The sequence below is a fragment of the Nematolebias whitei genome, chromosome 17 (genome assembly GCF_014905685.2).
Source record: "Nematolebias whitei isolate Nwh7 chromosome 17, NemWhi1, whole genome shotgun sequence".
NCBI lineage: Eukaryota > Metazoa > Chordata > Actinopteri > Cyprinodontiformes > Rivulidae > Nematolebias > Nematolebias whitei.
In genome coordinates this window covers 37,366,923-37,382,050 of record NC_056514.1, presented here as the reverse complement: position 1 = coordinate 37,382,050, position 15,128 = coordinate 37,366,923, and the positions used below count along the sequence as shown (strand labels likewise).

The following is a 15,128-nucleotide window of genomic DNA, read 5'->3' as shown; positions in this document are numbered from 1 at the left end:
TAAGCTTCAGAAAGAGAAAGGAGGGGTAGAGGGGTCTGTCTGCAAGCTGTAAGCTTCAGAAAGAGAAAGGAAGGGGCTGGGTCTGTCTGCAAGCTGTAAGCTTCAGAAAGAGAAAGGAGGGGTAGAGGGGTCTGTCTGCAAGCTGTGAGCGTCAGAAAGAGAAAGGAGGGGGCTGGGTCTGACTGCAAGCTGTGAGCTTCATAAAGAGAAAAGGGAGGTGGGGTCTGTCTGCAAGCTGTGAGCTTCAGTGAGGCAGATACCAGAGTGAAAGGTATGGATTGTTTATTTAAAATAATCAAGCGTGACCCGAACCGAGCTGACCCGAACCAAACATACCCGATGGCCTGTCCGCCCCCGGGCGCTGATTGGCTCAGTAACCATAGCATCAGTCTGTCTGCTCTCTTTCGCTGTGCTCTTTTAGAGTGTTTAGAGAATTTAGAACATTAAGAACATTGCAAAAGTGTGGGGAGGGTTTATAAAGACTTAAAATATATAGAAATACTAAAATAAATATAACGTGTCTACTTTGCGGTTTTTCACCTATCGGGGTGGTGTGTGGAACGTATCCCTCGCCATAATCCAGGGACTACTGTACATGAATTAAATTGATGAAACAGTGACGAAAGGTATTCATCTGTGGCAAAACAAGGTTAGTTATTAGTTATGCACCGAATCTAAAAGGTGTATTATTCTAAGGTAAGTCTTGTGGCATAATAAAACTAAAACATCTGTACAAACTACAACAATAATTTTATATTAAGTGTAAATTTATAGATAATGGTGCTTGAAATGGTCACAAATTAAGGATCATACATAAACACCAGTGAAGTTCAGGCTCAGTCTCTCAGGATGAGAGAGACTGGTAGTATTACGTTATTAATGATGGTGGGTGTCGGTTCTGCTAACGGGGCAAGGCGCCCTCCTTGGATAATTATAGGGGAAACACTGCATGTGGGTAAACAACGTTTTTTTTTTTAATGTGACAAATGTATGAAAAACCAAGAGAAATTTAACGTGGTTGCACTGTAACATAACCGTGGCTGCTCTTGTCTTTCTTTTCATCACGGCCCTGTTGTACTCAGCTCTATAAAGCCGAGGGTCAGTTTAGGCCACATAGTTTAATAATCTTCCAGCTTCACGTCGCAGCCCGAGGTGGAGTAATGTTGGAGTACCTTGACACAGAAGGGCAAACGGTTTTCCTTGAAGGCGTAGAAGTTAAGAACTAACTGCTGACCAGCTTTGATCAGAGGAGTCAAGTTTCCATAGCAGTCCACATAGATGGGCCTTCCCTCCAAAACCTAAAACAAACATTAATAATAAAAAAAAAAAGTACTAAAGCTGCACTTTTCAAACTTTTTTTTGGGAATATGCTGAACTTTGACCAGGCTAGTTAAAAAACAACATATACTATTAAAATTACACAGTAGATGATGCTGAGTTATCACATTAGTTTCTACATTAGTATTGTTTTTTTTTTTTTTTTTTTTAGTAAAAACTCATTAGTAGCACTGAAAAAGTGCAAATTAATAAAATAGAACACATTTTAATATTGTATGAAATATGTTTTAAATAGAGTAAAAGTATACCTCTATGTCTTTGCTCCTTGCCACCTCCTCAAAGTTCTCCTGCTGCTCCAGGGTTTTGTCCACCTTGTCGTCCGTCATGCAGAAACACCTCAAACTGGATTCCACTGGGTCGTTCATCTTGGCGAACACAACAAACTTGGCCATGTAGGGCACACAGATGAGCTCCCTGTAGAGCTGCGTGGCCAGGCCCACCGTCTCTGGGGTCTGGTTACAGTCTGCTAACCAGAACCTGGACCAGAAACGAACAAATACGCTTATTTCAGACACAGGAACAAGTCGAGTGAAATGTGTGAATATAAAAAGACGCTGAAGCACTCGTGTCTCACCTGGCAGAGACATTAGTGGTAAAAGAGACACAGTCGTTGACAAATGTGAGAGGAGTTGTGCCAGTGATGTCCTCCCACTGGGCAGGTGATGTACCACCTAACAGACAAATCACATTTCTTGTTGTTCATTTTTCATAATCTAACCTTCATGGAAAAAACCATGGCGTGACAACTTTCATATAAAACAAGGAACCTGGATGAGAGTCTGCTCCAATTTAAGTTGTTTAAGTTCAGTTGTTTTGTTTTTTCCTGATACACAAAATAATTTAATTAGACATACTGTACTTTGAAAACATAAAATATTCACATTTCTGACTGTTACTGATTTCAGGGTTCCTTTGGTCTGGTATTTTTGCGTTCTTTAGTTTGAACCCAGAATAAACTTCAACATGAACATTAGGAGAACACAAATTCATTAACTCAACCTTTATTTATACAGATAAATCACATTGAGCATCTAAGACTCATTTACAAGTGAGACCTGTTTAGACTGACAAAAAGTAATGAAAGTGACATGTACAGGATTTGGAGGCAAAAAAAACCCCACCCTATCAAACTCTCACTCCTTGGCCGAGGAGAAAGACCCTGGTATTGAAAAAAACACCCCGCACATAGGCACATCATGATGTAGACATTCTGCAGGGGAGGAGAGACGACAAGAGCGGTGATTGTGTCAAGGACAATCCAGAGGCACTGTAAGAGTTCTGATAAGAATGGTACCATCAGTCAGTTCCTTCTGGTGAGATCCCTAAACACTTTCGTGCCGAGGTCGACCTGGAACAGCGCCAGAGAAAATCCGAAGTCCTGAAATGATGATGATGTTTATTCAGCCGGGTCCCTCTGATAGGTCTGCAGACTTCCTCGGTGGGAGGGGACGGGAGGAGGGAGAACGCCAATTTACAAGGCCTCCAGGAGAATTGAGGTAAAGTAGTCAGTCAAGGCCAGCTGGAGAGCCAAATTCAGATAAGCAACAATTGTTCTGGGAACAGGCAGAACTTTACCGATCCATGTCTGCCTCGAGTCTTTGCTGGTCCTCTCGAATCCCAAAGTGGACAGACGCAGGCAGCCTGACCAGGGCCAAACTTGCTTCCGACGACTTCCTTGTATGATGATAGACCAGGAACCAGCCGAATCCAAAAAGCAGGAAATCAGTTATCAAAAATCCAATTGTATATATATTTTTTTCATTTAGCCTTTATTTATACAGGTAGTCTCATTGAGCCATGAGAACTCATTTTCAAGAGAGACCTGTTTAGGGAGCAGATGGTGGAGGTTAAGGGCCTTGCTCAGGGGCCCAGAGTTGGGTGAATGAGGGTGGAGGCAGGTGTGGGTGCTTCACCTTTTTCACCAACATTTTGATGTTGACGGTACCGGGAGTTGAACCTACGACTTTCCGATCACAGGCTCATCTTCTCTAACCTCTGCACCACCACTCCCCATATATAGCATCCTTGGTGCTCGTCTTCTTGTTGAGAAAAGTCGGCTCACCTGAAGCTCGTCTTCTCGTCAAAATTTATTTTATCAATTGCGTTGAGAGACCAACTGACCAGATCCATAGCAAAAAAATGTATGGTTTGGAAGATGTAGAGAGAGCCTCTGAAGAAGTTTCACAGACAGGACAGAAAAAAACAAAGTGGAGGAGGGAGAGGAGAGGGAAAGCGTCCGCCCTTGACAAGAGCAAGTGATGAAGTGCAATAAGACAATAGAACAATAGACAATCATAAAAGAAAGCATATAAATTGAGAAGAACAAATGAAAGAAAAGGGTATAATAAAGATATCCTGATACATGCTCAATAATCCAGGTAGAAAATATAATAATAAATATAGTAATAGTATAAAGTATAGTATAGTAGTAGTAGTAGTATAATAAATAGTATAATAAAGACTAAACAAAAACAAAAAAAAACTGCTGTCCACAATGAGCCTGTTTTGTGAATATCATAATTTCTGGACTATAAGCTGCTTCTTTCTTCACACAGTTTAAACCCTGTGGGTTGTACAATGCTGCGGTTAATTTATGGATTATTTTTCTCTTTTTCCATGCAAACAAGCTTTATGCCGCCAAAACATTTAGCCTGACTCCATCAGACTACCTGTATAAATAAATGTTAAAATAAAAAAATTGGACCAATTAAATTACCAAACAGGTCACAGTGGACCAATGAAACGGGGAGGGGAGGCGAGGACAGGAGGGGGGGTTCCTCTGCATGCGCAGAGCAACTTTTGCTCAAGTCTGCCGGTGGATCCTGACAGCCGCACAAGAGGAAGATGGATAGCGATCAATGACTTCCTGGTAGGCTACTGTATTTTATTTTATGTTTTAACCACCTGTGTTACAGGCGCGGTTCAGAAAAAAAAACACATTTATTGTACATATTTGTGTGTTACCGGTACGTATGTAATTAAAAGTAAAAAATTTATATTTCTGTGTAAATATCTCATGTTACAACATGGACACCCACAGCTTATAAACAAGCGTGGCTTATATATGTACAAATTATTATTATTTAATTTAGTGGGTGTGGCTTATATTTGAGTGCACTTAATAGTCCGGAAATTATGGTATGCACATGGAAATGGTGTTTCAGAGTTGCACAATTGTACTTTTTGTAAACAAGCTTCAGAATGGAAAAAAATATCTTCAAACAGCTAAAACCCAACCTTTTGAAAATGATGTCCCCTCTAATCTAACCTACGACTCAACGGCGTCCTCTTTTTTTTTTAGTGTGCTTACATTCACACCCAGCATCCAAGCGTCATGCCTTGCTTCCTGTTTTTGGTGCATGTTTACGGTGTCGTTCCAGCACCACATACACACCTGCTCCAGTTATTACCATACATTGGGTCATTTTTGGTGTTTCCATGTGGATCAAGGCATTTCTAGGCATAGTGCTGTATTTAAAAAAACAAAAATAAGATTGTTTGGGAAAAATTGCGTATCTGAGTAGACGAGGCTTTAAAGCAGTGGTCTCTAAAGTTGGGGGTGGGAGTGGCAGTAGGAGGGTCTTTAATTTTAAATGTAAAACCAATTGCAGATGGCATATTTTTGTGACTACTCCCGCAGGATGTAAAAGTAGACATAAATGTATTTAAATATGGGAAAATTGTTGATAAGGCTGTTTGTAATATTATAGCCTTTTTTAATGAGTTTATGACAAATATTTCTGTCCTTCAATAGTTGAGGCTAAGAAATGTTCATTTCTGTGGTCAAAAGGTGGAAACTCCATTTCAAACGAATTTTTTGTCTCCGTGTGCTTCTCGTTTAAGATAAAACATGTTGTGCTTCCTTCTAGTTTACAGATATTTAAAGTTGTAAATCCTCACAGACACAGTGGTACAAAACCCCAGCACCCACCAGTGATGCTGCAGAGGAGGCGGAGACAGGGAGTATTGTCGCCTTTGTAACCATTTGTAAGCCCCTCCCCTGAGAGTGGCGGAACTGGGATCGTCATGGTGATGGGCTTGTGAAACTTCCTTCTCCTAGGCTCCACGGTAACGATGGGGCTGAAGGTAGCTCTGTTACCGATCAGCTTCTGCACAGCGTCTTCAGGAATCGGCTGGGCCTGAAAAATCAAAATAAAACATTTACTGTATTTTCCACCGTACCTGTTGCATCAGTCCAAATATGCCTAATAAAGTGGAAAAAAAACATGTATATGTTGCTTCGCCGTATAATTTGCATCTATTATGCATCACCGCTGACATGTCGCGTTTGTTACGCATCACAACTGACAACCCAGAAACGTGGGCCCGTGTTGAGCCAAAAAAATCGTTTGGCTGCCAAATGGCAGCTGCGAGAGCGTGCACGGGAGGACTTTAACAAGAATTTAACAAGATTAACACTTTAAAACAATTATTTGTTTGCTTGAAATTACAGTAAAGGTGTGTCTCAGTTGATCTTTTACTTAAAAAATGCACTTTGACGGTCAAATCAGCTACATTTCAAAAGCCGATACGCGGAAGTGGGAGTGTGCAGAGGGACGACTCGCTGTGCTTTTCTTCGAAATTTTACAAGATAACCACCTAAAACAATTAACTGTTTGCTCGACATTATAGCAAAGACATGTCTCAGTTGATCTTTTACTTAAAAAATGCACTTTAATGGTCAAATCAGCTGCATTTCGCCGGGGCGGTGCAGCGAAATTAAGTTGATTTGACGGTTGCTCCAGGCATGATTGTTGTGGGTTGCAAGATTGAATTAAAGTAAAAAATACACAGACACGTGGATCAGCTTTAGTTCTCCTTCTTTACTTCCTTACTTTTGTTCTTCTCACCGTCACTCTCTGCATAGTACATTTTACAGTCTTAGACTGCCCTCTAGTGCCCTTTCTATGCAATAACAATCATACAGCAGAACACAACAACAATCCTGGAGCTGGACAAACGTGGCAGGCAAGTTGGTCGTTTCATTCATAGCCACTTTTACCTATTGCATGACACAACGGCATGCCATACTACTCGAGTGCCATCTAGCAGCATATTTCACTGTGTATTTAACAGAAGACATAAATTTTAAACATACCTGCAGCCCAACCTTGATTTTCTTGGTTAGCGCCCCCTCGGGGAAAGAAGCCTGAACCAATGGCACACTCCGGCTGCACAGAGTCCCGCCCTCTGGTCCCATCTGGTGGGTTTCCTGTCTGATCCGAGACACCATAGCAAAGTACTGCGGGAAGTCTTTGGTGATGATTCGGCAGATCCTTTTCTTCTCAAGCTCCTCAGGACTGTCCAGTTCTACAGTGAAGTGTTAATTTTGTAGAAGGTGGATCACACATTATTATGGTAAACATCAGACAGTCTTCACTCACTTCAGTTTATGCATGATGATGCCATTAATATGACTAAAGATCACATGTGCTTCACCTTCATCCATGCCGTTGAGGAGCTGACTGAGGTTGTCAGTCTTGCAGTCATAGACGTGCTCCTTCCAGGTTTCTCCGTTCTCACTGCGCAGCAGGATCAGCTCTCTCTCCTGGCCTCGCATCGAGCCAAAATGTGGGATCTCCACGATCACGGGCCTGTCAGGGAGAAAAATATAAGATTTAAATATATTTTTTATGAATAGTAACAAGTAAATCCAAACAATAACAAATCAAAAATACTACTCACTATTTGTCTTTAAAAATCTGCTTTAAGTGGATGGCGATCACATTTGATCTCTTTTCAATGTGAACATGTGCAAAATTAAATCTCAAACACAAACAATCACATATTTAAGTGGCAGCTCTTTAAACACACAAATAAAAAAACAATTTACAATGAAGCTTTACCATAAAATGGAGAAGAATGTTGTTGTAGATAACTATGTAAAGACTTATGGTTCTCCCAGCAATAACAGCTGCAACTGTGAAACTGGAGCTGCTGTGACGTTCAAAGTGAATGAAAACACTGAAATGCAGTGAAAGTGAAAAGGTGGTGGGAAAAAGCTGCACAGCCCTCAAACAAGGCACAGTAGCAACACAAGACAAACAGAATCACCGAAGAACAAAATGAGGATGTTCCTCAACTCAATCTGTTTCAAAGAAGATTTGGAAAATCAGAATCATGACAGAATTAATCTTCATATTAGGCATTTTTGACCAGTTCACATTGATTTGATCCATTTAAACTAAGCATGATAATTATAAACGGTTTTGACTTCTGAAGAAGTTAGGATATATGTTATAGTGTTACGGTATTTAAATGGAAAGTTTTTCCTAACACAAGGCAAATTACGATACTATGGTCTCTGCAGTTCTCCTCTTTTTATCTAACTTCAGCAAGAACCAGTGGGTGCAAGTGTCTAAAAGTATCCGGTTAATAAAAAAAGCTTTTTAACTCTACTAAGTGTGGACCTAGGACTTTAGTCTTTAGCTGATAATAAGTTTAAACTTTCAAAAAAAGTTAAAAAATATTTTCTTCATACCAATTTTACTCCCATTCTCCATTATATTATGCTTTCAGTGAAATAAAGGCACTTTTCTAATACTGTATTTGGTCAGATACTCACAGACAGGTGTGACATAGATTAGGAATACGATACAGAAATAATAAAACTGAATTAAATTTAACTTTAAATGCTACATAATGTTATTTATATGAGCTCAGATGAGAATCAGCACCTCCAAATCTGACACCATGGTCCTCAACCGGAAAAGGGTGGATTGCTCTCTTCAGGTCGAGGGTGAGGTTCTGCCTCAAGTGAAGGAGCTCAAGTATCTCGGGGTTTGTTCACGAGTGAGGGAAGAATGGAGCATGAGGTTGACAGACGGATTGGTGCAGCGTCTGCAGTATTGCGGACTCTGTGCCGGTCCGTTGTGGTGAAGAGGGAGCTAAACTGTAAGGCAAAGGTCTCCATTGGTCAGTCTACGTTCCTACCCTCATCTATGGTCACAAACTCTGGGTAGAGACTGAACAAATGAAATCATGGATACAGGTGGTTGAAATGAGTTTCCTCTGCAGGGTAGTTGGATTCTCCCTTAGAGATAGGGTGAGAAGTTAAGTTATCCAGAAGAGACTCAGAGTAGAACCACTACGCTTCTAATGAGAGGAGCCAGTTGAGGTGGTTGGGGCGTCTGGTAAGGATGCCCCCTGGGTGCCTCCCTAGGGAGGTGATTTGGGCATGTCCGACTGGGAGGAGACCCCGGGGAAGAGCCAGGACACTCTGGACAGACTACGTCTCTTGGTTGGCCTGGTAATGCCTTGGGGTTCCCCCCAGAAGAGCTGGAAGAGGTGGCTGTGGAAAGAGATGTCTGGACCTCCCTGCTCAAGCTGCTGCCCCTGTGACCAGACTTCAGAAGAAGCGAAAGATGATGGATGGATTAGCTTTCGAGATTGGGACTTCTGGAAAAATTACCCATAGTCTTTTCTGTATGCCTACCAGCTCATCTGTTTGCTGACAGACATCATTATTAATTCATCATGATTCATGTGCACTTTATTGCGGGGAAAGTGTTTAAAAAATACTGTGAGATGACACAAAACTGATGTTGGATATGAAGTAACAACAGTCATAAAAAGCAGGATGATGCTCGGCTAAAGAAGGAAACTGCTCATGCTCAAAAAGCGCAGTACAGTCCAAACAGCCAATCAAAACTTTTACATTCAGTGAAGCCAACTAAGCTTCTGAAATAAAAAAAAATATACAATGATGTTAATGGATTTCAAGCTACAATACATAGTTTTAGGAAGAATTTTACATACTTAAAAAAATCCTTCCCTTTAATGTTACTGAAGCTGTAATAAATCTACTTTGTAAACCCTTTTTGTACCTTGATTTCTTCCCAAAACTACTCGGCAACTATATCAAAGCTGGAACCTGAGAAATTCAACTCAACGGAGATGGGCAAAAAAATCCATCAGCATGAATCAGCCTTGGCCATGCTGTTTCCCTGGGGAGGGTGGGAGGTACAGCAGAAAGGGCTGAGGGGGGAGGAGCTACTGTATGTTTGGTTCATACCCAACAAATTTAGTTCCTCTGGGTCCCAGCTGTAGCACGGGACTAACCAGGCTCTCGCCTTCATTAAGGGCTGGCAGCTTTCTGGGAAGATGTAGTTTACTGTGTCCACAAAATAATGAAACAAACATTTATACAAAATATACACAATAACAGTTCAAGCTTTCTAGTGTTGTACCAGGTACATTTAGTTGTGGTGTACCACAGGGGTCTGTCCTCAGCCCCTTTCCATTTTTTATAAATGCTTCCTCTTGGCTTATACAAAACAATGGTGTATACTCTATTCTACGCAGATGACACTCAGGTCTACATACTGAAAGCCACAGATCCCTGCAGCCCTACTAATGTCACAGCTTGTCTTTCTAACCTTAAACTCTAGATAGCAAAGCATCTGCTTAATCTCATAAAGTCAAAGGTCTTCTCTTTGAATCCACAAATCTTGTTTGTCCCAATCTTAGTTTAACAAGTAGCATCACCCATTCTGTTAGGAATCCAGAATAACCATTTTAGTGTAATAGCAGAATATTTGCTTAAGTTGAACTTATTTTACCTAGCTCATGCATGATAAGTTCAAAAATAAAAGATTTTTCCCCAACTGTTGTTTATACACACTTTAGTCAACTTTCAGCTTGACTACTGTATTGCATTTTACTAGATTTCAGTTAATGGTTCCCTCAATCACCTTCATTTTGGTCAAAATGCCACAGTTATATTCACTGCCCGAGTGAAAATCATTGTCTTGTAAACCATAAAAACGCCACCATCATAAACAAGAAAATGGATTGAGAGCAATGACTGCTGCTTCAAAAAAAAAAAAAAAAGCTCAGATTGATATACCAGAGTCACTACAGGAAGCATGCCACATGTATCAGAAAGGAGAATTCTTCCATGAATACATCAGCTAAAATTAGCAAAGCAAAAGCGATGTAACATTGTGCAGAAAAAAAAACATAATAAAAAAAAATGGAAAAATGAAAACAAATAAATAGTGGTTAGTGTTTATGCATTTCCACCAAAGCTACAACAAAATAATCAGCCACGCCTCACAAAAGATTACATAAACTACAGTTAAGGGACAAAGCTCTGCTCAAGATGTGGCCATTATTTTTGCAATTATTGTTTTTATTAATGGTACTGAAAAAAAAAAGAATCTATGCTAAAGCACTTATCTAAAGATGCTTCAACGGCTTGGGCTGATTACTGTGAAACCCGGTTCTTTGACAACAGAGGGGTCTCTCTACAGGAACCACCTTGGCCTGACTAACTACAGAAGCTCCAATGAAACTACGCCTGTCCGAGTCAGACCAGCTCAGTCACGCTTTAGGCTCCGCCCACATATTTCCACAACCTACTCATTATTGCATTCTCCCTGTTAGAAACTACAACTCTGCACATTCAGGTAAGCTGCTTAAGTTAGGAAGAACAAAAAATGGTTTTGTTGTCTTGCTATATGAATGAACAATCAGGAAAAATTCCAAAAGTTTTCAACCCAATTGGTCACTTAGACCCTGGAAGGACAAAAAAATACTGCAATTTTCCTCTAAAATTATTTAAAACTAAAGGGTGAGAACAGGTTTGTCAAACGATGAATGGTTTGACACATTTTAGTGTTGCCGCATTTAATAGGACAAAAGAAATTGTGCGTTTAAAAGGTGAGCGCACATAAAATGAAACTTCACGTATTCCACATTTTCATGAATAATCGTAGATGGCTGCAAAGGGTGATGGCAAGAAGCAAAAAGAAGCTTTGAAACAAAGAAATGTGCAAAAAGCACAAACAGTATCACGTAAATTTATAAGTAAATGAAGTCTTACCCAAGAAACTGAGCTCCCGCCGGACCGACCTCGACCAGTCTGCTCGCCAGCCCTTCTCCTTCCACCATTGGAGGCGGGGATGCCAGTTTGTGCCTCTTGACCAGCCGACAAGTGATTCTGGTGGGCGCTGTGCACTTCCTAGGTGGGATGATGATGCGCATGCCGTTGTGACGACTTCCTCTCATGGAGCCCCCTCTGGCATCGACCATGAAGCTGACCAGGAACCTGATGGAGGCGAAATGAAGGAAGCAGCAGAAAGAGACGAGGTAAAGACAGGAGCATATAAAATTAAATTAGAAGTAAAACGTTGTTTTAGCTGAAGTGCTGATGAAGAGAGGAGTTTTAGTTAAGGTGAGGTCGCTTCCCATGCTGTGACTTCGTAAAACACCGACAAGCGAGAGAAAAAGAGAAAACAATAAGGTGAGCAGGATTCTGCGTTGGCTGCAACAGAGATTTAATTAAAGTGTGTTAAAAAAGAAAACAAGACTGACTAAAACAAAATATTGAATAAATTTTATAAATTGTTCTGTTACAGATGCCAACACAGGAGCCTTTGTTATTTTTGTGCGTTTTACCCACATACATTTAAATCACTTTTTCTATATCTCACTTAAATCAAAGAAGGAAATTATAATTCACACACACACAGATCCACACCATGCAGAATGGTACCTGAAATGACATGTTAGTTTGTACTGTACGTTGGGATTTGGAAAAATAGGAAAACATGGTCATACAACAGTAGGAATATTTCAACGACTGCCAGAAACATGTAAGACAATAACTTCCTCTTTTTTCTCAATTCTAAGCTTTTACATTGCAGTACAAAGTAAAAACAAATCATCTGGTATACAAAATATATTGAATTGTGGCTTTCTTTTTCTTTTCAGAAATCAGTTGCCAAAATGCAAAAACTGTATGTAAATCAACAAATTCCACCTTTAATGTTTTCTTGGGGCTAAATTACGGTGGCCGTGAGGTGTAAATGAACAACATTTGAAAAAACAGAATTACATTTAAAAAAAAAAACAACATTTGAAAAAAAAATGCAATTACATTAAGTCAAAGCAGAAGTGGCCAAAGCAGAAGTGGCCAGAATCACATTTGAAAAAAATGGGATTACATTTGAGGGGAAAAAAACAAAACAAAATTACATTTGAAAAAACAGAATTACATTAGAAAAAAACGGAATTACATTAAGCCAAAGCTGAAGTGGCCGAAGCAGATGTAGCCGAAATTACATTTGAAAAACAGAATCACATTTGAAAAAACGGAATTACATTTTTTTTTTTTTGGGGGGGGGGGGCAATTACGTTTGAAAAAAACGAAATTACATTAAGCCAAAGCTGAAGTGGTTGAAGCTGAAGTGGCCGAAATCACATTTGAAAATCAGATTCACATTTGAAAAAAAACTGAATTAACTTTGGAAAACAAGCTAACAAAAAACAGAATTACATTAGAAAAAAAATGGAATTACAGGTACATTAAGCAAAACTGGAAGTGGTGTGTATTTTTTATTTTTACTTTATTACCAACAAAAAATAGCTTAATGTAATTCCATTTTTTTTCCAAATGTAATTTTGTTTTTTCAAATGTAATTCCGTTTTTTCCCTCAAATGTAATTCCGTTTTTTTTCTTCAAATGTAATTCCGTTTTTTTTCTTCAAATGTAATTCCGGTTTTTTTCTTCAAATGTAATTCCTTTTTTCTTCCAAATGTAATTCCATTTTTTCAAATGTTGTTGTTTTTGCTGCGTTTTTTTCCCAATGTAATTCTGTTTTTTCAAATGTTGTTCATTTACACCTCATGGCTACCGAACTAAATTGCAGCCAGCAAATACAAACCAACTGGCACATCTATACAGCTACCCAATTATAAAGCAAGGTGGTGTAAGGCTGATGATTTGGGCTGGTAATACCAAAGTATTATTGCCAGGCAGCTGAAGCCTGGGTCATAAACTGAGACGAAAACGTCTGAAAAGGTAAATAATCAAGGTATTAACTTATTCAGAGCAGTTAAAGACTTCAAACAAAGAGAAACAAACTGAAAACAAGTGTTTGGGTTGGAGTGTGAAGCATCAGTTTGTGAGTGAGGGGAGCAAACACAGATGTTATGAGTGAACAGAGGGCAAGGTGTGATAGTGGTGTTGATAAAATAAGGCAACTAATCACGATCAAATCACCTGCTGTCGTACTGCGGGAGCGGAGAGGAAAAACTGCAACGCAGGAGGAACAGGTCAAAAAACAGAAACTACCGAGAGGAGCATCAGAGAGGAGTGAGAAATGCTCCCGTGTGTTTAAAGTAGTGGACTTTCTTCATCTTCAGAGCCTGAGGACCCAAAGGACTGATGTTCAATTAGTTGCACATTAACGAGGAAGCCTTTAGCTGGACGTTTAACTTTAGCTTGCAGCTACAGCTCCTTCATGCCTGCAGGTATCTGAGCCACGGGTGGTGTCCTCACTGCTGCAACGATTTGTCAAACGCAAAGACGCAGATTTTTTACATCAGAGGAACGAAAACCTAGACACATTTTTGTATTTTTTTAACAGCTTTGGTTTGATTCTAGTTGTACTACCGTAATTTCTGGACTATAAGCCGCTACTTTTTTCACACGCTTCGAACAATGTGGCTTATACAATGCTGCGGCTAATTTATGGATTTTATTTTATTTTTTTGATGGGCCAATGAGCTTCATGCCACCAAAACATTTATTTTCGTCACACCTGGGCGCTCACATAGCTGCTCAATAGACGTCTCTCTTGGGGGGTGGGTCCTCGTGACTCAGTTAGACTACCTGTATAAATAAAGGTAAAAAAAAAAATCTGACCAATGAAATTACCGAACAGGACACAGTAGACCATTGAATTTTTACTTCCTGGTAGGCTACTGTATTTTAATTATTTTTAGCCAGCCATGTTACAGGCACTGTTAAAAAACCCCCCCAATATTTACTGTACGTATTTGTGTATGTTCCCGGTATGTATTTAATTAAAAGTAAAAATATGTGTAAATTTCTCATGTTACAACGTGGACACCTGTGGCTTATACACAAGTGCGGCCTATATATGTAATTTTTATTTTTCCTTTTTAAATTTAGTGGGCGTGGCATATATTCAGGTGCACTCAATAGTCCGGAAATTACGGTAGTTATAATCTTGCTATAACAGAGTAACTGTGGAAATAATGTAAATACTATGTTTACAAGCAGACTGTTCAGAAAAGAAAAAGAGAAAGACAGACAAAACCAGCACTGCCACTTCATTTGTTCCATCTTCATCCATTCATCCTTGCAAAACAGACGTACCCGGAGTGGATGGGTGAGGAGACGAGGTTGACGTTATCCAGTGCATCTGCAGTCCAGCTGTACCTCCTCAGAGAGTCGTCGGCCTCCTTCGCCATGAACAAATGCTGCGAGGAGAAAACACGGTCACTGAATTCCTGCACTAATATCCAGACGCACAAAAATATTAATCACAAAAGACTTCAAGTGAACTTCAGATCTGTTAGTTTCTGTGTAAAGTTTTCTCTTCTCTGAGGAAGGAGAGGTTTTACACGTCGGGGTTATGGTTGAGTCACAAGATGGGATTTGTAAAAGGAAGCAGCTGTTTTTTAAAGTACAATAAAATAAAATAAATCTGGACATGCAGAATTTTACAACAGCTTGCATTTCAAACAACCTGTCGTCATTTAAAAAGCAGAAACGAATGGTGCAAAGGAAGCTTTATTGTTAAAATAGGAGGAAAACTTGTCTTGGAATTTAAAGCTAAATGAATGTTTTAATTAAAAAAGACTAACAAAATATTTAAATTAGGACAAAATCAGAGCAAAGGTATGCAGTTTCTGAGAAAAGACTTGAAATGGTGAAGCAATTTAATAATGCAGCGCTTAAAAAAAAGTTTATCAGGCCAAGCCGTGTAAGTTAACAGCAAAACAAAACAGATTATACACACACATATATACATATA

General features: G+C 39.6%; 1 protein-coding gene across 1 annotated transcript in view; it reads right to left on the bottom strand.

Moving 5' to 3' along the window:
* ank3b (ankyrin 3b) overlaps positions 1-15,128 on the bottom strand; it is a 155,168-nt gene that overhangs the window by 34,742 nt on the left and 105,298 nt on the right. The window contains exons 29-36 of the mRNA XM_037691560.1: positions 14,468-14,571; positions 11,165-11,389; positions 6,778-6,932; positions 6,437-6,648; positions 5,270-5,477; positions 1,913-2,009; positions 1,587-1,815; positions 1,173-1,298 (exon numbers count right to left, since the gene is read on the bottom strand). Coding sequence (XP_037547488.1) covers positions 1,173-1,298; positions 1,587-1,815; positions 1,913-2,009; positions 5,270-5,477; positions 6,437-6,648; positions 6,778-6,932; positions 11,165-11,389; positions 14,468-14,571 — 1,356 coding nt within the window. The remainder of the gene's footprint in view (positions 1-1,172; positions 1,299-1,586; positions 1,816-1,912; positions 2,010-5,269; positions 5,478-6,436; positions 6,649-6,777; positions 6,933-11,164; positions 11,390-14,467; positions 14,572-15,128) is intronic.